The sequence below is a fragment of the Ascaphus truei genome, chromosome 10 (assembly GCF_040206685.1).
Source record: "Ascaphus truei isolate aAscTru1 chromosome 10, aAscTru1.hap1, whole genome shotgun sequence".
Taxonomy (NCBI): domain Eukaryota; kingdom Metazoa; phylum Chordata; class Amphibia; order Anura; family Ascaphidae; genus Ascaphus; species Ascaphus truei.
In genome coordinates this window covers 64,514,042-64,537,275 of record NC_134492.1, presented here as the reverse complement: position 1 = coordinate 64,537,275, position 23,234 = coordinate 64,514,042, and the positions used below count along the sequence as shown (strand labels likewise).

Sequence of the window (23,234 nt, the reverse complement as noted above, 5' to 3'; positions counted from 1 at the left end):
CCGCACAGGTGACACAGGAGGCGGGACGGGGTGTATAACCGCCCAGGAGAGGCGGGACCGGGTGTATAACCCCCCAGGATAGGCGGGACGGGGTGTATAACCGCCCAGGAGAGGCGGGACGGGGTGTATAACCCCCCAGGATAGGCGGGACGGGGTGTATAACCGCACAGGAGAGGCGGGACGGGGTGTATAAATCCCCAGGAGAGGCGGGACGGGGTGAATAACACCCCAGGAGAGGCGGGACGGGGTGTATAACCACAGGAGAGGCGGGACGGGGTGTATAACCGCACAGGAGAGGTGGGACGGGGTGTATAACCGCACAGGAGAGGCGGGACGGGTATATAACCGCACAGGAGAGGCGGGACGGGGTGTATAACCGCACAGGAGAGGCAGGACGGGGTGTATAACCGCACAGGAGAGGCGGGACGGGGTGTATAACCGCACAGGGGAGACGGGACGGGGTGTATAACCGCACAGGAGAGGCGGGATGGGGTGTATAACCGCACAGGGGAGGGGGGGCGGGGTGTATAACCGCACAGGGGAGGGGGGGCGGGGTGTATAACCGCACAGGAGAGGCGGGACGGGGTGTATAACCGCACAGGAGAGACGGGACGGGGTGTATAACCGCACAGGAGAGGCGGGACGGGGTGTATAACCCCCAGGAGAGGCGGGACGGGTGTATAACCGCACAGGAGAGGCGGGACGGGGTGTATAACCGCACAGGAGAGGCGGGACGGGGTGTATAACCGCACAGGAGAGGCGGGACGGGGTGTATAACCCCCCAGGAGAGGCGGGACGGGGTGTATAACCACAGGAGAGGCGGGACGGGGTGTATAACCGCACAGGAGAGGCGGGACGGGGTGTATAACCGCACAGGAGAGGCGGGACGGGGTGTATAACCGCACAGGAGAGGGGGGACGGGGTGTATAACCGCACAGGAGAGGCGGGACGGGGTGTATAACCGCACAGGAGAGGCGGGACGGGGTGTATAACCGCACAGGAGAGGCGGGACGGGGTGTATAACCGCACAGGAGAGGCGGGACGGGGTGTATAACCCCCCAGGAGAGGCGGGACGGGGTGTATAACCGCACAGGAGAGGCGGGACGGGGTGTATAACCGCACAGGAGAGGCGGGACGGGGTGTATAACCGCACAGGGGAGGCGGGACGGGGTGTATAACCGCACAGGAGAGGCGGGACGGGGTGTATAACCGCACAGGAGAGGCGGGACGGGGTGTATAACCGCACAGGAGAGGCGGGACGGGGTGTATAACCGCACAGGAGAGGCGGGACGGGGTGTATAACCGCACAGGAGAGGCGGGACGGGGTGTATAACCGCACAGGAGAGGCGGGACGGGGTGTATAACCGCACAGGAGAGGCGGGACGGGGTGTATAACCACACAGGAGAGGCGGGACGAGGTGTATAACCACCCAGGTGACACAGGAGGCGGGACGGGGTGTATAACCACACGGGAGGGGGGACGTGGTGTATAACCGCACAGGGGAGGCGGGACGGGGTGTATAACCGCACAGGAGAGGCGGGACGGGGTGTATAACCGCCCAGGAGAGGCGAGACGGGGTGTATAACCGCACAGGAGAGGCGGGACGGGGTGTATAACCGCACAGGGGAGGGGGGCGGGGTGTATAACCGCACAGGGGAGGGGGGCGGGGTGTATAACCGCACAGGAGAGGCGGGACGGGGTGTATAACCGCACAGGGGAGGCGGGACGGGGTGTATAACCGCACAGGTGACACAGGAGGCGGGACGGGGTGTATAACCGCCCAGGGGAGGCGAGACGGGGTGTATAACCGGACAGGGGAGGCGGGACGGGGTGTATAACCGCACAGGGGAGGCGGAACGGGGTGTATAACCACACAGGAGAGGCGGGACGAGGTGTATAACCACCCAGGTGACACAGGAGGCGGGACGGGGTGTATAACCACACGGGAGGGGGGACGTGGTGTATAACCGCACAGGGGAGGCGGGACGGGGTGTATAACCGCACAGGAGAGGCGGGACGGGGTGTATAACCGCCCAGGAGAGGCGAGACGGGGTGTATAACCGCACAGGAGAGGCGGGACGGGGTGTATAACCGCACAGGGGAGGGGGGCGGGGTGTATAACCGCACAGGGGAGGGGGGCGGGGTGTATAACCGCACAGGAGAGGCGGGACGGGGTGTATAACCGCACAGGGGAGGCGGGACGGGGTGTATAACCGCACAGGTGACACAGGAGGCGGGACGGGGTGTATAACCGCCCAGGAGAGGCGGGACCGGGTGTATAACCCCCCAGGATAGGCGGGACGGGGTGTATAACCGCCCAGGAGAGGCGGGACGGGGTGTATAACCCCCCAGGATAGGCGGGACGGGGTGTATAACCGCACAGGAGAGGCGGGACGGGGTGTATAAATCCCCAGGAGAGGCGGGACGGGGTGAATAACACCCCAGGAGAGGCGGGACGGGGTGTATAACCACAGGAGAGGCGGGACGGGGTGTATAACCGCACAGGAGAGGTGGGACGGGGTGTATAACCGCACAGGAGAGGCGGGACGGGTATATAACCGCACAGGAGAGGCGGGACGGGGTGTATAACCGCACAGGAGAGGCAGGACGGGGTGTATAACCGCACAGGAGAGGCGGGACGGGGTGTATAACCGCACAGGGGAGACGGGACGGGGTGTATAACCGCACAGGAGAGGCGGGATGGGGTGTATAACCGCACAGGGGAGGGGGGGCGGGGTGTATAACCGCACAGGGGAGGGGGGGCGGGGTGTATAACCGCACAGGAGAGGCGGGACGGGGTGTATAACCGCACAGGAGAGACGGGACGGGGTGTATAACCGCACAGGAGAGGCGGGACGGGGTGTATAACCCCCAGGAGAGGCGGGACGGGTGTATAACCGCACAGGAGAGGCGGGACGGGGTGTATAACCGCACAGGAGAGGCGGGACGGGGTGTATAACCGCACAGGAGAGGCGGGACGGGGTGTATAACCCCCCAGGAGAGGCGGGACGGGGTGTATAACCACAGGAGAGGCGGGACGGGGTGTATAACCGCACAGGAGAGGCGGGACGGGGTGTATAACCGCACAGGAGAGGCGGGACGGGGTGTATAACCGCACAGGAGAGGGGGGACGGGGTGTATAACCGCACAGGAGAGGCGGGACGGGGTGTATAACCGCACAGGAGAGGCGGGACGGGGTGTATAACCGCACAGGAGAGGCGGGACGGGGTGTATAACCGCACAGGAGAGGCGGGACGGGGTGTATAACCCCCCAGGAGAGGCGGGACGGGGTGTATAACCGCACAGGAGAGGCGGGACGGGGTGTATAACCGCACAGGAGAGGCGGGACGGGGTGTATAACCGCACAGGGGAGGCGGGACGGGGTGTATAACCGCACAGGAGAGGCGGGACGGGGTGTATAACCGCACAGGAGAGGCGGGACGGGGTGTATAACCGCACAGGAGAGGCGGGACGGGGTGTATAACCGCACAGGAGAGGCGGGACGGGGTGTATAACCGCACAGGAGAGGCGGGACGGGGTGTATAACCGCACAGGAGAGGCGGGACGGGGTGTATAACCGCACAGGAGAGGCGGGACGGGGTGTATAACCCCCCAGGAGAGGCGGGACGGGGTGTATAACCGCACAGGAGAGGCGGGACGGGGTGTATAACCGCACAGGAGAGGCGGGACGGGGGGTATAACCGCCCAGGGGAGGCGGGACGGGGTGTATAACCCCCCAGGGGAGGCGAAACGGGGTGTATAACTGGACAGGGGAGGCGGGACGGGGTGTATAACCGCACAGGGGAGGCCGGACGGGGTGTATAACCCCCCAGGAGAGGCGGGACGGGGTGTATAACCCCCCACGAGAGGCGGGACGGGGGGTATAACCCCCCAGGAGAGGCGGGACGGGGTGTATAACCCCCCAGGGGAGGCGAAACGGGGTGTATAACTGGACAGGGGAGGCGGGACGGGGTGTATAACCGCACAGGGGAGGCGGGACGGGGTGTATAACCCCCCAGGAGAGGCGGGACGGGGTGTATAACCCCCCAGGAGAGGCGGGACGGGGTGTATAACCGCACAGGAGAGGCGGGACGGGGGGTATAACCGCCCAGGGGAGGCGGGACGGGGTGTATAACCCCCCAGGAGAGGCGGGACGGGGTGTATAACCCCCCAGGGGAGGCGAGACGGGGTGTATAACCGGACAGGGGAGGCGGGACGGGGTGTATAACCGCACAGGAGAGGCGGGACGGGGGGTATAACCGCCCAGGGGAGGCGGGACGGGGTGTATAACCCCCCAGGAGAGGCGGGACGGGGTGTATAACCCCCCAGGGGAGGCGAGACGGGGTGTATAACCGGACAGGGGAGGCGGGACGGGGTGTATAACCGCACAGGGGAGGCGGGACGGGGTGTATAACCCCCCAGGAGAGGCGGGACGGGGTGTATAACCCCCCAGGAGAGGCGGGACGGGGTGTATAACCGCACAGGAGAGGCGGGTCGGGGTGTATAACCGCCCAGGAGAGGCGGGACGGGGTGTATAACCACACAGGAGAGGCGGGACGGGGTGTATAACCACACAGGAGAGGCGGGACGGGGTGTATAACCGCACAGGAGAGGGGGGACGGGGTGTATAACCCCCCAGGAGAGGCGGGACGGGGTGTATAACCGCACAGGAGAGGCGGGACGGGGTGTATAACCGCACAGGAGAGGGGGGACGGGGTGTATAACCGCACAGGAGAGGCGGGACGGGGTGTATAACCGCACAGGAGAGGGGGGACGGGGTGTAGAACCCCCCAGGAGAGGCGGGACGGGGTGTATAACCGCCCAGGAGAGGCGGGACGGGGTGTATAACCGCACAGGAGAGGGGGGACGGGGTGTATAACCGCCCAGGAGAGGCGGGACGGGGTGTATAACCGCACAGGAGAGGGGGGACGGGGTGTATAACCGCCCAGGAAAGGCGGGACGGGGTGTATAACCGCACAGGAGAGGGGGGACGGGGTGTATAACCCCCCAGGAGAGGCGGGACGGGGTGTATAACCGCACAGGAGAGGCGGGACGGGGTGTATAACCGCACAGGAGAGGCGGGACGGGGTGTATAACCGCACAGGAGAGGCGGGACGGGGTGTATAACCGCCCAGGAGAGGCGAGACGGGGTGTATAACCGCACAGGAGAGGTGGGACGGGGTGTATAACCGCACAGGAGAGGGGGGCGGGGTGTATAACCGCACAGGAAAGGCGGGACGGGGTGTATAACCGCACAGGGGAGGCGGGACGGGGTGTATAACCGCACAGGTGACACAGGAGGCGGGACGGGGTGTATAACCGCCCAGGAGAGGCGGGACCGGGTGTATAACCCCCCAGGATAGGCGGGACGGGGTGTATAACCGCCCAGGAGAGGCGGGACGGGGTGTATAACCCCCCAGGATAGGCGGGACGGGGTGTATAACCGCCCAGGAGAGGCGGGACGGGGTGTATAACCGCACAGGAGAGGCGGGACGGGGTGTATAACCGCACAGGAGAGGCGGGACGGGGTGTATAACCGCACAGAAGAGGCGGGACTGGGTGTATAACCGCACAGGAGAGGCGGGACGGGGTGTATAACCGCACAGGAGAGGCGGGACGGGGTGTATAACCGCACAGGAGAGGCGGGACGGGGTGTATAACCGCACAGGAGAGGCGGGACGGGGTGTATAACCGCACAGGAGAGGCGGGACGGGGTGTATAACCGCACAGGGGAGACGGGACAGGGTGTATAACCGCACAGGAGAGGCGGGATGGGGTGTATAACCGCACAGGGGAGGGGGGGCGGGGTGTATAACCGCACAGGAGAGGGGGGGCGGGGTGTATAACCGCACAGGAGAGGGGGGGCGGGGTGTATAACCGCCCAGGAGAGGCGAGACGGGGTGTATAACCGCACAGGAGAGGCGGGACGGGGTGTATAACCGCCCAGGAGAGGCGGGACGGGGTGTATAACCATACAGGAGAGACGGGACGGGGTGTATAACCGCACAGGAGAGGCGGGACGGGGTGTATAACCCCCAGGAGAGGCGGGACGGGTGTATAACCGCACAGGAGAGGCGGGACGGGGTGTATAACCGCCCAGGAGAGGCGGGACGGGATGTATAACCGCACAGGGGAGGGGGGACGGGGTGTATAACCGCACAGGAGAGGCGGGACGGGGTGTATAACCGCACAGGAGAGGCGGGACGTGGTGTATAACCGCACAGGAGAGGGGGGACGGGGTGTATAACCGCACAGGAGAGGCGGGACGGGGTGTATAACCGCACAGGAGAGGCGGGACGGGGTGTATAACCGCACAGGAGAGGCGGGACGGGGTGTATAACCGCACAGGAGAGGCGGGACGGGGTGTATAACCCCCCAGGAGAGGCGGGACGGGGTGTATAACCGCACAGGAGAGGCGGGACGGGGTGTATAACCGCACAGGAGAGGCGGGACGGGGTGTATAACCGCACAGGGGAGGCGGGACGGGGTGTATAACCGCACAGGGGAGGCGGGACGGGGTGTATAACCGCACAGGAGAGGCGGGACGGGGTGTATAACCGCACAGGAGAGGCGGGACGGGGTGTATAACCGCACAGGAGAGGCGGGACGGGGTGTATAACCGCACAGGAGAGGCGGGACGGGGTGTATAACCGCACAGGAGAGGCGGGACGGGGTGTATAACCGCACAGGAGAGGCGGGACGGGGTGTATAACCCCCCAGGAGAGGCGGGACGGGGTGTATAACCGCACAGGAGAGGCGGGACGGGGTGTATAACCGCACAGGAGAGGCGGGACGGGGGGTATAACCGCCCAGGGGAGGCGGGACGGGGGGTATAACCGCCCAGGGGAGGCGGGACGGGGTGTATAACCCCCCAGGAGAGGCGGGACGGGTGTATAACCCCCCAGGGGAGGCGAGACGGGGTGTATAACCGGACAGGGGAGGCGGGACGGGGTGTATAACCGCACAGGGGAGGCGGGACGGGGTGTATAACCCCCCAGGAGAGGCGGGACGGGGTGTATAACCCCCCAGGAGAGGCGGGACGGGGTGTATAACCGCACAGGAGAGGCGGGACGGGGTGTATAACCGCCCAGGAGAGGCGGGACGGGGTGTATAACCACACAGGAGAAGCGGGACGGGGTGTATAACCACACAGGAGAGGCGGGACGGGGTGTATAACCCCTCAGGAGAGGCGGGACGGGGTGTATAACCGCACAGGAGAGGGGGGACGGGGTGTATAACCGCCCAGGAGAGGCGGGACGGGGTGTATAACCGCACAGGAGAGGGGGGACGGGGTGTATAACCCCCCAGGAGAGGCGGGACGGGGTGTATAACCGCACAGGAGAGGCGGGACGGGGTGTATAACCGCACAGGAGAGGGGGGACGGGGTGTATAACCGCCCAGGAGAGGCGGGACGGGGTGTATAACCGCACAGGAGAGGGGGGACGGGGTGTATAACCCCCCAGGAGAGGCGGGACGGGGTGTATAACCGCCCAGGAGAGGCGGGACGGGGTGTATAACCGCACAGGAGAGGGGGGACGGGGTGTATAACCGCCCAGGAGAGGCGGGACGGGGTGTATAACCGCACAGGAGAGGCGGGACGGGGTGTATAACCGCCCAGGAGAGGCGGGACGGGGTGTATAACCGCACAGGAGAGGCGGGACGGGGTGTATAACCGCACAGGAGAGGCGGGACGGGGTGTATAACCGCACAGGAGAGGGGGGACGGGGTGTATAACCGCCCAGGAGAGGCGGGACGGGGTGTATAACCGCACAGGAGAGGGGGGACGGGGTGTATAACCCCCCAGGAGAGGCGGGACGGGGTGTATAACCGCACAGGAGAGGCGGGACGGGGTGTATAACCGCACAGGAGAGGCGGGACGGGGTGTATAACCGCACAGGAGAGGCGGGACGGGGTGTATAACCGCCCAGGAGAGGCGAGACGGGGTGTATAACCGCACAGGAGAGGTGGGACGGGGTGTATAACCGCACAGGAGAGGGGGGCGGGGTGTATAACCGCACAGGAAAGGCGGGACGGGGTGTATAACCGCACAGGGGAGGCGGGACGGGGTGTATAACCGCACAGGTGACACAGGAGGCGGGACGGGGTGTATAACCGCCCAGGAGAGGCGGGACCGGGTGTATAACCCCCCAGGATAGGCGGGACGGGGTGTATAACCGCCCAGGAGAGGCGGGACGGGGTGTATAACCGCCCAGGAGAGGCGGGACGGGGTGTATAACCCCCCAGGATAGGCGGGACGGGGTGTATAACCGCCCAGGAGAGGCGGGACGGGGTGTATAACCGCACAGGAGAGGCGGGACGGGGTGTATAACCGCACAGGAGAGGCGGGACGGGGTGTATAACCGCACAGAAGAGGCGGGACTGGGTGTATAACCGCACAGGAGAGGCGGGACGGGGTGTATAACCTTACAGGAGAGGCGGGACGGGGTGTATAACCGCACAGGAGAGGCGGGACGGGGTGTATAACCGCACAGGAGAGGCGGGACGGGGTGTATAACCGCACAGGGGAGACGGGACAGGGTGTATAACCGCACAGGAGAGGCGGGATGGGGTGTATAACCGCACAGGGGAGGGGGGCGGGGTGTATAACCGCACAGGAGAGGGGGGGCGGGGTGTATAACCGCACAGGAGAGGGGGGGCGGGGTGTATAACCGCCCAGGAGAGGCGAGACGGGGTGTATAACCGCACAGGAGAGGCGGGACGGGGTGTATAACCGCCCAGGAGAGGCGGGACGGGGTGTATAACCGTACAGGAGAGACGGGACGGGGTGTATAACCGCACAGGAGAGGCGGGACGGGGTGTATAACCCCCAGGAGAGGCGGGACGGGTGTATAACCGCACAGGAGAGGCGGGACGGGGTGTATAACCGCCCAGGAGAGGCGGGACGGGATGTATAACCGCACAGGGGAGGGGGGACGGGGTGTATAACCGCACAGGAGAGGCGGGACGGGGTGTATAACCGCACAGGAGAGGCGGGACGTGGTGTATAACCGCACAGGAGAGGGGGGACGGGGTGTATAACCGCACAGGAGAGGCGGGACGGGGTGTATAACCGCACAGGAGAGGCGGGACGGGGTGTATAACCGCACAGGAGAGGCGGGACGGGGTGTATAACCGCACAGGAGAGGCGGGACGGGGTGTATAACCCCCCAGGAGAGGCGGGACGGGGTGTATAACCGCACAGGAGAGGCGGGACGGGGTGTATAACCGCACAGGAGAGGCGGGACGGGGTGTATAACCGCACAGGAGAGGCGGGACGGGGTGTATAACCGCACAGGAGAGGCGGGACGGGGTGTATAACCGCACAGGAGAGGCGGGACGGGGTGTATAACCGCACAGGAGAGGCGGGACGGGGTGTATAACCGCACAGGAGAGGCGGGACGGGGTGTATAACCCCCCAGGAGAGGCGGGACGGGGTGTATAACCGCACAGGAGAGGCGGGACGGGGTGTATAACCGCACAGGAGAGGCGGGACGGGGGGTATAACCGCCCAGGGGAGGCGGGACGGGGTGTATAACCCCCCAGGAGAGGCGGGACAGGGTGTATAACCCCCCAGGGGAGGCGAGACGGGGTGTATAACCGGACAGGGGAGGCGGGACGGGGTGTATAACCGCACAGGGGAGGCGGGACGGGGTGTATAACCCCCCAGGAGAGGCGGGACGGGGTGTATAACCCCCCAGGAGAGGCGGGACGGGGTGTATAACCGCACAGGAGAGGCGGGACGGGGTGTATAACCGCCCAGGAGAGGCGGGACGGGGTGTATAACCACACAGGAGAAGCGGGACGGGGTGTATAACCACACAGGAGAGGCGGGACGGGGTGTATAACCCCTCAGGAGAGGCGGGACGGGGTGTATAACCGCACAGGAGAGGGGGGATGGGGTGTATAACCGCCCAGGAGAGGCGGGACGGGGTGTATAACCGCACAGGAGAGGGGGGACGGGGTGTATAACCCCCCAGGAGAGGCGGGACGGGGTGTATAACCGCACAGGAGAGGCGGGACGGGGTGTATAACCGCACAGGAGAGGGGGGACGGGGTGTATAACCGCCCAGGAGAGGCGGGACGGGGTGTATAACCGCACAGGAGAGGGGGGACGGGGTGTATAACCCCCCAGGAGAGGCGGGACGGGGTGTATAACCGCCCAGGAGAGGCGGGACGGGGTGTATAACGCACAGGAGAGGGGGGACGGGGTGTATAACCGCCCAGGAGAGGCGGGACGGGGTGTATAACCGCACAGGAGAGGGGGGACGGGGTGTATAACCGCACAGGAGAGGCGGGACGGGGTGTATAACCGCACAGGAGAGGCGGGACGGGGTGTATAACCGCCCAGGAGAGGCGGGACGGGGTGTATAACCGCACAGGGGAGACGGGACAGGGTGTATAACCGCACAGGAGAGGCGGGACGGGGTGTATAACCGCACAGAAGAGGCGGGACGGGGTGTATAACCGCACAGGAGAGGCGGGACGGGGTGTATAACCGCACAGGAGAGGGGGGACGGGGTGTATAACCGCACAGGAGAGGCGGGACGGGGTGTATAACCGCCCAGGAGAGGCGGGACGGGGTGTATAACCGCACAGGAGAGGCGGGACGGGGTGTATAACCGCACAGGAGAGGGGGGACGGGGTGTATAACCGCACAGGAGAGGGGGGACGGGGTGTATAACCGCACAGGAGAGGCGGGACGGGGTGTATAACCGCCCAGGAGAGGCGGGACGGGGTGTATAACCGCACAAGTGACACAGGAGGGGGGGGGCGGGGTGTATAACCGCACAGGTGACACAGGAGGGGGGGCGGGGTGTATAACCGCACAGGTGACACAGGAGGGGGGGGCGGGGTGTATAACCGCACAGGTGACACAGGAGGGGGGGCGGGGTGTATAACCGCACAGGTGACACAGGAGGGGGGGCGGGGTGTATAACCGCACAGGTGACACAGGAGGGGGGGCGGGGTGTATAACCGCACAGGTGACACAGGAGGGGGGGCGGGGTGTATAACCGCACAGGTGACACAGGAGGGGGGGCGGGGTGTATAACCGCACAGGTGACACAGGAGGGGGGGCGGGGTGTATAACCGCACAGGTGACACAGGAGGGGGGGCGGGGTGTATAACCGCACAAGTGACACAGGAGGGGGGGGCGGGGTGTATAACCGCACAGGTGACACAGGAGGGGGGGCGGGGTGTATAACCGCACAGGTGACACAGGAGGGGGGGCGGGGTGTATAACCGCACAGGTGACACAGGAGGGGGGGCGCTCTTTGATTGCTTGTATAGTGGGCTTTGGATAGGAAATATCAGACAGGGCGTTTGGCGCTGACGCGGGGTCTCTTCTCTGCCGGTTACACCCGGTTTGTCGGCAGGTTCGGTTCCCGCATCATATTCACCTCTTCCCGGGGAAATGTATATTTTTCTGTGTTTCGTTTTTATCCCAAAGAGATTATAAAGCAGGGGGGGCCACCAACAGGTCAGGTTTTCAGGATATCCCTGCTTCAGCACAGGTGGATCAGTCCGTCTCAGCTTCAGCACAGGTGGATCAGTCCTTCCCAGATTTAGCACAGGTGGCTCAATCAGTCCCTGCTTCAGCACATGTTGCTCAATCAGTCCCAGATTCAGCACAGGTGGCTCAATCAGTCCCCGCTTCAGCACATGTTGCTCAATCAGTCCCAGACTCAGCACAGGTGGCTTAATCAGTCCCCGCTTCAGCGCAGGTGGCTTAATCAGTCCCCGCTTCAGCACAGGTGGCTTAATCAGTCCCCGCTTCAGCACAGGTGGCTCAGTCAGTGCCAGCTTCAGCACAGGTGGCTCAATCAGTGCAAGCTTCAGCACAGGTGGCTCAGTCAGTGCCAGCTTCAGCACAGGTGGCTCAATCAGTGCAAGCTTCAGCACAGGTGGCTCAGTCTGTGCCAGCTTCAGCACAGGTGACTTTGTCTGTCCCAGCTTCAGCACAGGTTGCTCAATCAGTTCCAGCTTCAGCACAGCTGGCTCAGTCTTTGACTGAGCCACTGATTGAGCCACCTGTGCTGAAGCAGGTATATGCTGAAAGCTCGAGCTGTTGGTGGCCCTTGAGGAGTGGAGCTGCCCCGCCCTGTGCCTCGGTCCCCTCCGGATGTCTCTGTTCCTGATGTGTTTGGTCGCCCTGTCTCTGCACAGCATCGAACAGTAAGTGGATCCAGCAGCACCCAGAGTGTGTGTACAACCTGGTGAACTCTCCGCACCTGAAGCCGGCCTGGCTGCTGGACCGGGCTTTGTGGCACCTGACCTGCGATGTGGCGGAGGGGAAATACACCGAGAGGGGGCTACCGGCGCTGATCCAAACAGACCAGCAGCTCAATGTGAGTGAGACCTGCTCCTATCGCAGGAAAAATGGCGCGTGTGTGGTGAAAGGGGGTTCCATTATATTGGGTGTCAAGCAGATGGGGTGTCTTGGCACCAAAGGCAACCCAACATGCTGGGTCAACAGAACAAGCTACGTCTGGCAACTTACATGGAACTGCTGAAACGGTGCTCATGGGAGAGAGGATAGGCGTGGTGGTGAGGGGGAGAGAGGAGGAGGAGGCGGCGTTGCGGCGAGGGGGAGAGGAGGAGGCACGGCGGTGAGGAGGAGAAAGGAGGCGTGGCGGTGAGGGGGAGAGAGGAGGAGCAGGAGGCGGCGTGGCGGGGAGGGGGAGAGGAGGAGGCACGGCGGTGAGGAGGAGGCATGGCGGTGAGGGGCGAGAGGAGGAGGAGGCGTGGCGGAGAGGGGGAGAGAGGAGGAGGCGTGGCGGTGAGGGGGAGAGAGGAGGAGGCATGGCGGTGAGGGGGAGAGAGGAGGAGGCATGGTGGTGAAGGGGGGGAGAGGAGGCTTGAAGGTCCGAGGGAGAGAGGAGGAGGCATGGCGAGAGAGAGGAGGAGGAGGCATGGCAGTGAAAGGGAGAGAGGAGGCTTGGGGGTCAGAGGGAGAGAGGAGGAGGAGGAGGCATGGCATGAGATTGAGAGAGGAGGAGGAGGCATGGCGGTGAGAGGGAGAGGAGGAGGAGGCATGGCATTGAGGGGGAGGAGGCATGGCGGGGACGGGGAGGAGGGTTTGTCGGGGTGGGGGCATGGGTGTTGGTGGGCAGGAGATGGTGTAGATGTGATTGCCCCCGACCCCTCCCTGAGATGTTTATAAACTCATTGAATGTAAATAAATGTGATGAGATGTCACATACGCCGCAGAGCGTCTCATTCCTGGTCTCCTCTTCTGCAGAGTATCCGTGGCATTGTGTGGGAGGACGTGTACCCCAAACTCAAGCTCTGGGAGTTTTACCAGGTGGATGTAGGCAAAGCTGTGGACCAGTTCAGAGAGCTGCTGACCACGGGTACGGACAAGCATGCCAGGGCTGGGATATAGATACTGCAGTGCCCTTATACTGGGGGAGGTACGGGCAGATACCGCAGTGCCCTTATACTGGGGGAGGTACGGGCAGATTCCGCAGTGCCCTTATACTGGGGGAGGTACAGGCCTTTCAGAGGAGATACCGCAGTGCCCTTATACTGGGGGAGGTACGGGCCTTTCAGGGGAGATACCGCAGTGCCCTTATACTGGGGGAGGTACGGGCCTTTCAGGGGAGATACCGCAGTGCCCTTATACTGGGGGAGGTACGGGCCTTTCAGGGGAGATACCGCAGTGCCCTTATACTGGGGGAGGTACGGGCCTTTCAGAGGAGATACCGCAGTGCCCTTATACTGGGGGAGGTACGGGCCTTTCAGGGGAGATCACACAGATAGTTCATTGGCAATCAGATTACTCCCTGGATCAACATCCTTCCCATGTTTACTTATTTGGTATATCCCTGTATACCTTTCCTTTCTAAAAAGATGTCCAACCTTTTTTTGATCAGATCTATTGTATCTGCCATCACAGTCTCCATGGGTAATGAATCCCACACTGTAACTGCCCTTACTGTAAAGAACCCTTTCCTTTGTTGCTGGTGAAATTTCCTTTCTTCCAACCTTAAGGGATGGCCCCGAGTCCTTTGTACTGTCCGTGGGATGAATAGTTCTTTTTAAAGCTCCCTTTACTGTCCCCGAATATATTTGTACTGTATATAGTTATCATATCCCCTCTTAGTCGCCTCTTTTCTAATGTAAATAAATCTAATTTAGCTAGCCTCTCCTCATAAGTTAGATTGTCCATCCCCTTTATTAATTTGCTGGCTCTTCTCTGCACTCTCTCTAGTTCCATAATGTCTTTTCTTAGGAGTGGTGCCCAAAATTGTACTCCAGGTAATCACAGCGCTCTCCTCCCGGTAATCACAGGGCTCTCCTCCCGGTAATCACAGGGCTCTCCTCCCGGTAATCACAGCGCTCTCCTCCCGGTAATCACAGGGCTCTCCTCCCGGTAATCACAGCGCTCTCCTCCCGGTAATCACAGCGCTCTCCTCCCGGTAATCACAGGGCTCTCCTCCCGGTAATCACAGCGCTCTCCTCCCGGTAATCACAGGGCTCTCCTCCCGGTAACTATGTAACTATGAAATCACAGGGCTCTCCTCCCGGTAACTATGTAACTATGTAATCACAGGGCTGTCCTCCCGGTAATCACAGCGCTCTCCTCCCGGTAATCACAGCGCTCTCCTCCCGGTAACTATGTAACTATGTAATCACAGGGCTGTCCTCCCGGTAATCACAGCACTCTCCTCCCGGTAATCACAGCGCTCTCCTCCCGGTAACTATGTAACTATGTAATCACAGCACTCTCCTCCCGGTAATCACAGCACTCTCCTCCCGGTAATCACAAGGCTCTCCTCCCGGTAACTATGTAACTATGTAATCACAGGACTGTTCTCCCGGTAACTATGTAACTATGTAATCACAGGGCTGTCCTCCCGGTAACTATGTAACTATGTAATCCCAGGACGGTCCTCCCGGTAACTATGTAACTATGTAATCACAGGACTGTCCTCCCGGTAACTATGTAACTATGTAATCACAGGACTGTCCTCCCGGTAATCACAGCGCTCTCCTCCCGGTAACTATGAAACTATGTAATCACAGGGCTGTCCTCCCGGTAATCACAGCGCTCTCCTCCCGGTAATCACAGCGCTCTCCTCCCGGTAACTATGTAACTATGTAAGCACAGGGCTGTCCTCCCGGTAACTATGTAACTATGTAATCACAGGGCTGTCCTCCCGGTAATCACAGGGCTCTCCTCCCGGTAATCACCGGGCTGTCCTGCCGGTAATCACAGGGCTGTCCTGCCGGTAAACACAGGGCTGTCCTGCCAGTAATCACAGCGCTCTCCTCCCGGTAATCACAGCGCTCTCCTCCCGGTAATCACAGCACTCTCCTCCCGGTAATCACAGCGCTCTCCTCTCGGTAATCACAGCGCTCTCCTCTCGGTAATCACAGCGCTCTCCTCTCGGTAATCACCGGACTGTCCTCCCGGCAATCACCGGACTGTCCCTGCTGCAGAGGACCGTTTGGCTGTTACCGAGTTCACATTGTTCGCTTGTGTCCGCGTTTTAGGGAAGAAGAAATCGGTTAAATCTGACGCGAAGCAGCACCTGGCGATCACCCAGGACCCCGAGTACCGGCGCCTCGGCTGCGGCGTGGATATGAACACGGCGCTGAGCACTTTCGTACCGCACAGGTGAGACCCAGCCATGGTCACCAAGCTGCTGCTACCAGGGGGGCCAGCTCCAGTCCTCAAGGGCCACCAGTGGGTCAGGTGTTCAGGATATCCCTGCTAAATGTGAGAAATGACAACCGCAGGTACAAATATAAAGGTGTCATTTATTAGAGTTAAAAAGTGAGTAACAGATAACTCGCATGTATGAGACCGCCTCCGGTATACACACACACACACACACACACACACACACACACACACACACACACACACACACACACACACACACACACACACACACACACACACACACACACACACACACACACACACACTGACTGACACACTGACTGACACACACTGACTGACACACACAGACTGACACACACACACAGACTGACACACACACACACACACAGACTGACTAACCGACACACACGCGGACTGACTGACACACGCGCACTGACTGACTGACACACGTGCACTGACTGACTGACACACGCGCACTGACTGACTGACCCACGCGCACTGACTGACTGACACACGCGCACTGACTGACACACGCGCACTGACTGACACACGCGCACTGACTGACACTGACTGACTGACACATGCGCACTGACTGACACTGACTGACTGACACACACACACACTGACTGACACTGACTGACTGACACACGCGCACTGACTGACACACGCGCACTGACTGACACGCGCACTGACTGACACACGCGCACTGACTGACACACGCGCACTGATTGACACACGTGCACTGACTGACACACGCGCACTGACTGACACACGCGCACTGACTGACACACGCGCACTGACTGACACACGCGCACTGACTGACACACGAGCACTGACTGACACACTGACGCACTGACTAACACACTGACGCACTGACGGACACTGACTGACTGACACACACACACACTGACTGACACACGCGCACTGACTGACTCACGCGCACTGACTGACTCACGCGCACTGACTGACACACGCGCACTGACTGACAGACGCGCACTGACTGACACACGCGCACTGACTGACACACGCGCACTGACTGACACACGCGCACTGACTGACACACGCGCACTAACTGACACACGCGCACTGACTGACACACGCGCACTGACTGACACACGCGCACTGACTGACACACGCGCACTGACTGACACACGAGCACTGACTGACACACTGACGCACTGACTAACACACTGACGCACTGACGGACACTGACTGACTGACACACACACACACTGACTGACACACGCGCACTGACTGACTCACGCGCACTGACTGACACACGCGCACTGACTGACACACGCGCACTGACTGACACACGCGCACTGACTGACACACACGCACTGACTGACACACACGCACTGACTGACACGCGCGCACTGACTGACACACGCACGCACTGACTGACACACGCACGCACTGACTGACACACGCGCACTGACTGACTGACACACACACGCACTGACTGACTGACACACACGCACTGACTGACTGACACACACGCACACACACACACTGACTGACACACACACACACACACACACACACACACAGACTCTGACTGACTGACACTGACTGACACATGCGCACTGACTGACACTGACTGACTGACACACACACACACTGACTGACACTGACTGACTGACACACGCGCACTGACTGACACACGCGCACTGACTCACACGCGCACTGACTGACACACGCGCACTGACTGACACACGCGCACTGACTGACACACGCGCACTGACTGACACACGCGCACTGACTGACACACGCGCACTGACTGACACGCGCACTGACTGACACACGCGCACTGACTGACACACGCGCACTGACTGACACACGCGCACTGACTGACACACGCGCACTGACTGACACACGCGCACTGACTGACACACGCGCAATGACTGACACGCGCGCAATGACTGACACGCACGCACTGACTGACACGCACGCACTGACTGACACACGCACGCACTGACTGACACACGCACGCACGCACTGACTGACACACGCACGCACGCACTGACTGACACACGCACGCACTGACTGACACACGCACGCACTGACTGACACACGCACGCACTGACTGACACACGCACGCACTGACTGACACACGCACGCACTGACTGACACACGCACGCACTGACTGACACACGCACGCACTGACTGACACACGCACGCACTGACTGACACACGCACGCACTGACTGACACGCACTGACTGACACACGCACGCACTGACTGACGCACGCACTGACTGACACACGCACGCACTGACTGACACGCACTGACTGACGCACGCACTGACTGACGCACGCACTGACTGACACACGCACGCACTGACTGACACACGCACGCACTGACTGACAGACGCACGCACTGACTGACACGCACTGACTGACACACGCACGCACTGACTGACGCACGCACTGACTGACACACGCACGCACTGACTGACACACGCACGCACTGACTGACACACGCACGCACTGACTGACACACGCACGCACTGACTGACACACGCACGCACTGACTGACACGCACGCACTGACTGGCACACGCACGCACTGACTGACACACGCACGCACTGACTGACACACACACGCACTGACTGACACACGCACGCACTGACTGACACACGCACGCACTGACTGACACACGCACGCACTGACTGACACACGCACGCACTGACTGACACACGCACGCACTGACTGACACACGCACGCACTGACTGACACACGCACGCACTGACTGACACACGCACGCACTGACTGACGCACTGACTGACTGACATTGACTGACTGACTGACTGACGCACTGACTGACTGACGCACTGACTGACTGACGCACTGACTGACTGACGCACTGACTGACTGACGCACTGACTGACTGACGCACTGACTGACTGACACACTGACTGACACACTGACGCATTGACTGACACACTGACGCACTGACTGACACACTGACGCACTGACTGACACACTGACGAACTGACTGACACACTGACGCACTGACTGACACACTGACTGACTGACTGACACACTGACTGACACACTGACTGACTGACTGACACACTGGCTGACACACTGGCTGACACACTGGCTGACACACTGACTGACACACTGACACACTGACTGACACACTGACTGACACACTGACACACTGACTGACACACACGTACTGACTGACTGACACACGCACTGACTGACTGACACAAACACGAGGATTATGGGAAGATCCTGCCTGGGGTTGAGCAGCACCTGTTGAGGACTGGAGTTGGCCCTGGATGGGGTCGGTTCTGTGTCCCAGGATGGGGTCGGTTCTGTGTTCCCGGATGGGGTCGGTTCTGTGTTCCCGGATGGGGGCGGCTCTGTGTCCCCGGATGGGGTCTGCTCTGTGTCCCCGGATGGGGTCGGTTCTGTGTCCCCGGATGGGGTCGGTTCTGTGTTCCTGGATGGGGGCGGCTCTGTGTCCCCGGATGGGGTCTGCTCTGTGTCCCCGGATGGGGTCGGTTCTGTGTCCCCGGATGGGGTCGGCTCTGTGTCCCCGGATGGGGTCGGTTCTGTGTCCCCGGATGGGGTCGGTTCTGTGTTCCCGGATGGGGGCGGCTCTGGGTCCCCGGATGGGGTCGGCTCTGTGTCCCCGGATGGGGTCGGCTCTGTGTTCCCGGATGGTGTCGGCTCTGTGTCGCCTGATGGGTTCGGCTCTGTGTCCCCGGATGTGGTCTGCTCTGTGTCCCCGGATGGGGTCGGCTCTGTGTCCCCGGATGGGGTCGGCTCTGTGTCCCCGGATGGGGTCGGTTCTGTGTCCCCGGATGGGGTCGGTTCTGTGTCCCCGGATGGGGTCGGTTCTGTGTCCCCGGATGGGGTCGGTTCTGTGTCCCCGGATGGGGTCGGTTCTGTGTCCCCGAATGGGGTCGGTTCTGTGTCCCCGGATGGGGTCGGTTCTGTGTCCCCGGATGGGGTCGGTTCTGTGTCGCCGGATGGGGTCGGCTCTGTGTTCCCGGATGGGGTCGGCTCTGTGTCCCCGGATGGGGTCGGCTCTGTGTCCCCGGATGGGGTCGGCTCTGTGTTCCCGGATGGGGTCGGTTCTGTGTCCCCGGATGGGGTCGGCTCTGTGTCGCCGGATGGGGTCGGCTCTGTGTCCCCGGATGGGGTTGGTTCTGTGTCCCCGGATGGGGTCGGCTCTGTGTCGCCGGATGGGGTCGGCTCTGTGTCGCCGGATGGGGTCGGCTCTGTGTCCCCGGATGGGGTCGGCTCTGTGTCCCCGGATGGGGTCGGCTCTGTGTCCCCGGATGGGGTCGGTTCTGTGTTCCCGGATGGGGTCGGTTCTGTGTTCCCGGATGGGGTCGGCTCTGTGTCCCCGGATGGGGTCGGCTCTGTGTCCCCGGATGGGGTCGGCTCTGTGTCCCCGGATGGGGTCGGTTCTGTGTTCCCGGATGGGGTCGGTTCTGTGTTCCCGGATGGGGTCGGCTCTGTGTCCCCGGATGGGGTCTGCTCTGTGTCCCCGGATGGGGTCGGTTCTGTGTCCCCGGATGGGATTGGTTCTGTGTTCCCGGATGGGGGCGGCTCTGTGTCCCCGGATGGGGTCTGCTCTGTGTCCCCGGATGGGGTCGGTTCTGTGTCCCCGGATGGGGTCGGTTCTGTGTCCCCGAATGGGGTCGGTTCTGTGTCCCCGGATGGGGTCGGTTCTGTGTCCACGGATGGGGTCGGTTCTGTGTCCCCGGATGGGGTCGGCTCTGTGTTCCCGGATGGGGTCGGTTCTGTGTTCCCGGATGGGGTCGGTTCTGTGTTCCCGGATGGGGTCGGCTCTGTGTCCCCGGATGGGGTCTGCTCTGTGTCCCCGGATGGGGTCGGTTCTGTGTCCCCGGATGGGATTGGTTCTGTGTTCCCGGATGGGGGCGGCTCTGTGTCCCCGGATGGGGTCTGCTCTGTGTCCCCGGATGGGGTCGGTTCTGTGTCCCCGGATGGGGTCGGTTCTGTGTCCCCGAATGGGGTCGGTTCTGTGTCCCCGGATGGGGTCGGTTCTGTGTCCACGGATGGGGTCGGTTCTGTGTCCCCGGATGGGGTCGGCTCTGTGTTCCCGGATGGGGTCGGCTCTGTGTCCCCGGATGGGGTCGGCTCTGTGTTCCCGGATGGGGTCGGCTCTGTGTCGCCGGATGGGGTCGGCTCTGTGTCCCCGGATGGGGTCGGCTCTGTGTTCCCGGATGGTGTCGGCTCTGTGTCGCCTGATGGGTTCGGCTCTGTGTCCCCGGATGTGGTCTGCTCTGTGTCCCCAGATGGGGTCGGCTCTGTGTCCCCGGATGGGGTCGGCTCTGTGTCCCCGGATGGGGTCGGTTCTGTGTCCCCGGATGGGGTCGGTTCTGTGTCCCCGGATGGGGTCGGTTCTGTGTCCCCGGATGGGGTCGGTTCTGTGTCCCCGGATGGGGTCGGTTCTGTGTCCCCGGATGGGGTCGGTTCTGTGTCCCCGGATGGGGTCGGTTCTGTGTCCCCGGATGGGGTCGGTTCTGTGTCCCCGGATGGGGTCGGCTCTGTGTTCCCGGATGGGGTCGGCTCTGTGTCCCCGGATGGGGTCGGCTCTGTGTCCCCGGATGGGGTCGGCTCTGTGTTCCCGGATGGGGTCGGTTCTGTGTCCCCGGATGGGGTCGGCTCTGTGTCGCCGGATGGGGTCGGCTCTGTGTCCCCGGATGGGGTTGGTTCTGTGTCCCCGGATGGGGTCGGCTCTGTGTCGCCGGATGGGGTCGGCTCTGTGTCGCCGGATGGGGTCGGCTCTGTGTCCCCGGATGGGGTCGGCTCTGTGTCCCCGGATGGGGTCGGCTCTGTGTCCCCGGATGGGGTCGGTTCTGTGTTCCCGGATGGGGTCGGTTCTGTGTTCCCGGATGGGGTCGGCTCTGTGTCCCCGGATGGGGTCTGCTCTGTGTCCCCGGATGGGGTCGGTTCTGTGTCCCCGGATGGGATTGGTTCTGTGTTCCCGGATGGGGGCGGCTCTGTGTCCCCGGATGGGGTCTGCTCTGTGTCCCCGGATGGGGTCGGCTCTGTGTCCCCGGATGGGGTCGGTTCTGTGTCCCCGGATGGGGTCGGTTCTGTGTCCCCGAATGGGGTCGGTTCTGTGTCCCCGGATGGGGTCGGTTCTGTGTCCACGGATGGGGTCGGTTCTGTGTCCCCGGATGGGGTCGGCTCTGTGTTCCCGGATGGGGTCGGCTCTGTGTCCCCGGATGGGGTCGGCTCTGTGTTCCCGGATGGGGTCGGCTCTGTGTCGCCGGATGGGGTCGGCTCTGTGTCCCCGGATGGGGTCGGCTCTGTGTTCCCGGATGGGGTCGGCTCTGTGTTCCCGGCTGGGGTCGGCTCTGTGTCCCCGGATGGGGTCGGCTCTGTGTCCCCGGATGGGGTCGGTTCTGTGTCTCCGGATGGGGTCGGTTCTGTGTCTCCGGATGGGGTCGGCTCTGTGTTCCCGGATGGGGTCGGTTCTGTGTTCCCGGATGGGGTCGGTTCTGTGTTCCCGGATGGGGTCGGCTCTGTGTCCCCGGATGGGGTCGGCTCTGTGTCCCCGGATGGGGTCGGTTCTGTGTTCCCGGATGGGGTCGGTTCTGTGTCCCCGGATGGGGTTGGTTCTGTGTCCCCGGATGGGGTTGGTTCTGTGTCCCCGGATGGGGTCGGCCTCGTGTCCCCCGATGGGGTCGGATATGTGTCCCCGGATGGGGGCGGCTCTGTGTCCCCGGATGGGGTCGGCTCTGTGTCCCCGGATGGGGTCGGCTCTGTGTTCCCGGATGGGGTCGGTTCTGTGTTCCCGGATGGGGTCGGCTCTGTGTCGCCGGATGGGGTCGGCTCTGTGTCCCCGGATGGGGTCGGCTCTGTGTCCCCGGATGGGGTCGGCTCTGTGTCCCCGGATGGGGTCGTCTCTGTGTCCCCGGATGGGGTCGGTTCTGTGTCCCCGGATGGGGTCGGCTCTGTGTTCCTGGATTGGGTCGGCTTTGTGTTCCCGGATGGGGTCGGTTCTGTGTCCCCGGATGGGGTCGGTTCTGTGTCCCCGGATTGGGTCGGTTCTGTGTTCCCGGATGGGGTCGGTTCTGTGTTCCCGGATGGGGTCGGTTCTGTGTCCCCGGATGGGGTCGGTTTTGTGTCCCCGGATGGGGTCGGCTCTGTGTCCCCGGATGGGGTCGGTTCTGTGTTCCCGGATGTGGTCGGCTCTGTGTCGCCGGATGGGGTCGGTTCTGTGTTCCCGGATGGGGTCGGCTCTGTGTCCCCGGATGGGGTCGGTTCTGTGTCCCCGGATGGGGTCGGTTCTGTGTCCACGGATGGGGTCGGTTCTGTGTCCCCGGATGGGGTCGGCTCTGTGTTCCCGGATGGGGTCGGCTCTGTGTCCCCGGATGGGGTCGGCTCTGTGTTCCCGGATGGGGTCGGTTCTGTGTCGCCGGATGGGGTCGGTTCTGTGTCCCCGGATGGGGTTGGTTCTGTGTTCCCGGATGGGGTCGGCTCTGTGTCGCCGGATGGGGTCGGCTCTGTGTCCCCGGATGGGGTCGGTTCTGTGTTCCCGGATGGGGTCGGCTCTGTGTCGCCGGATGGGGTCGGCTCTGTGTCCCCGGATGGGGTCGTCTCTGTGT

The 23,234-nt window shown here is 62.4% G+C and overlaps 1 protein-coding gene across 4 annotated transcripts in view; it reads left to right on the top strand.

Moving 5' to 3' along the window:
- AGL (amylo-alpha-1,6-glucosidase and 4-alpha-glucanotransferase) overlaps positions 1–23,234 on the top strand; it is a 340,722-nt gene that overhangs the window by 72,705 nt on the left and 244,783 nt on the right. For all 4 annotated transcript variants that reach the window (XM_075617125.1, XM_075617126.1, XM_075617123.1 and 1 more), the window contains exons 6-8: positions 12,167–12,348; positions 13,242–13,353; positions 15,500–15,623. In XM_075617125.1, the coding sequence (XP_075473240.1) occupies positions 12,167–12,348; positions 13,242–13,353; positions 15,500–15,623 (418 nt within the window). The remainder of the gene's footprint in view (positions 1–12,166; positions 12,349–13,241; positions 13,354–15,499; positions 15,624–23,234) is intronic.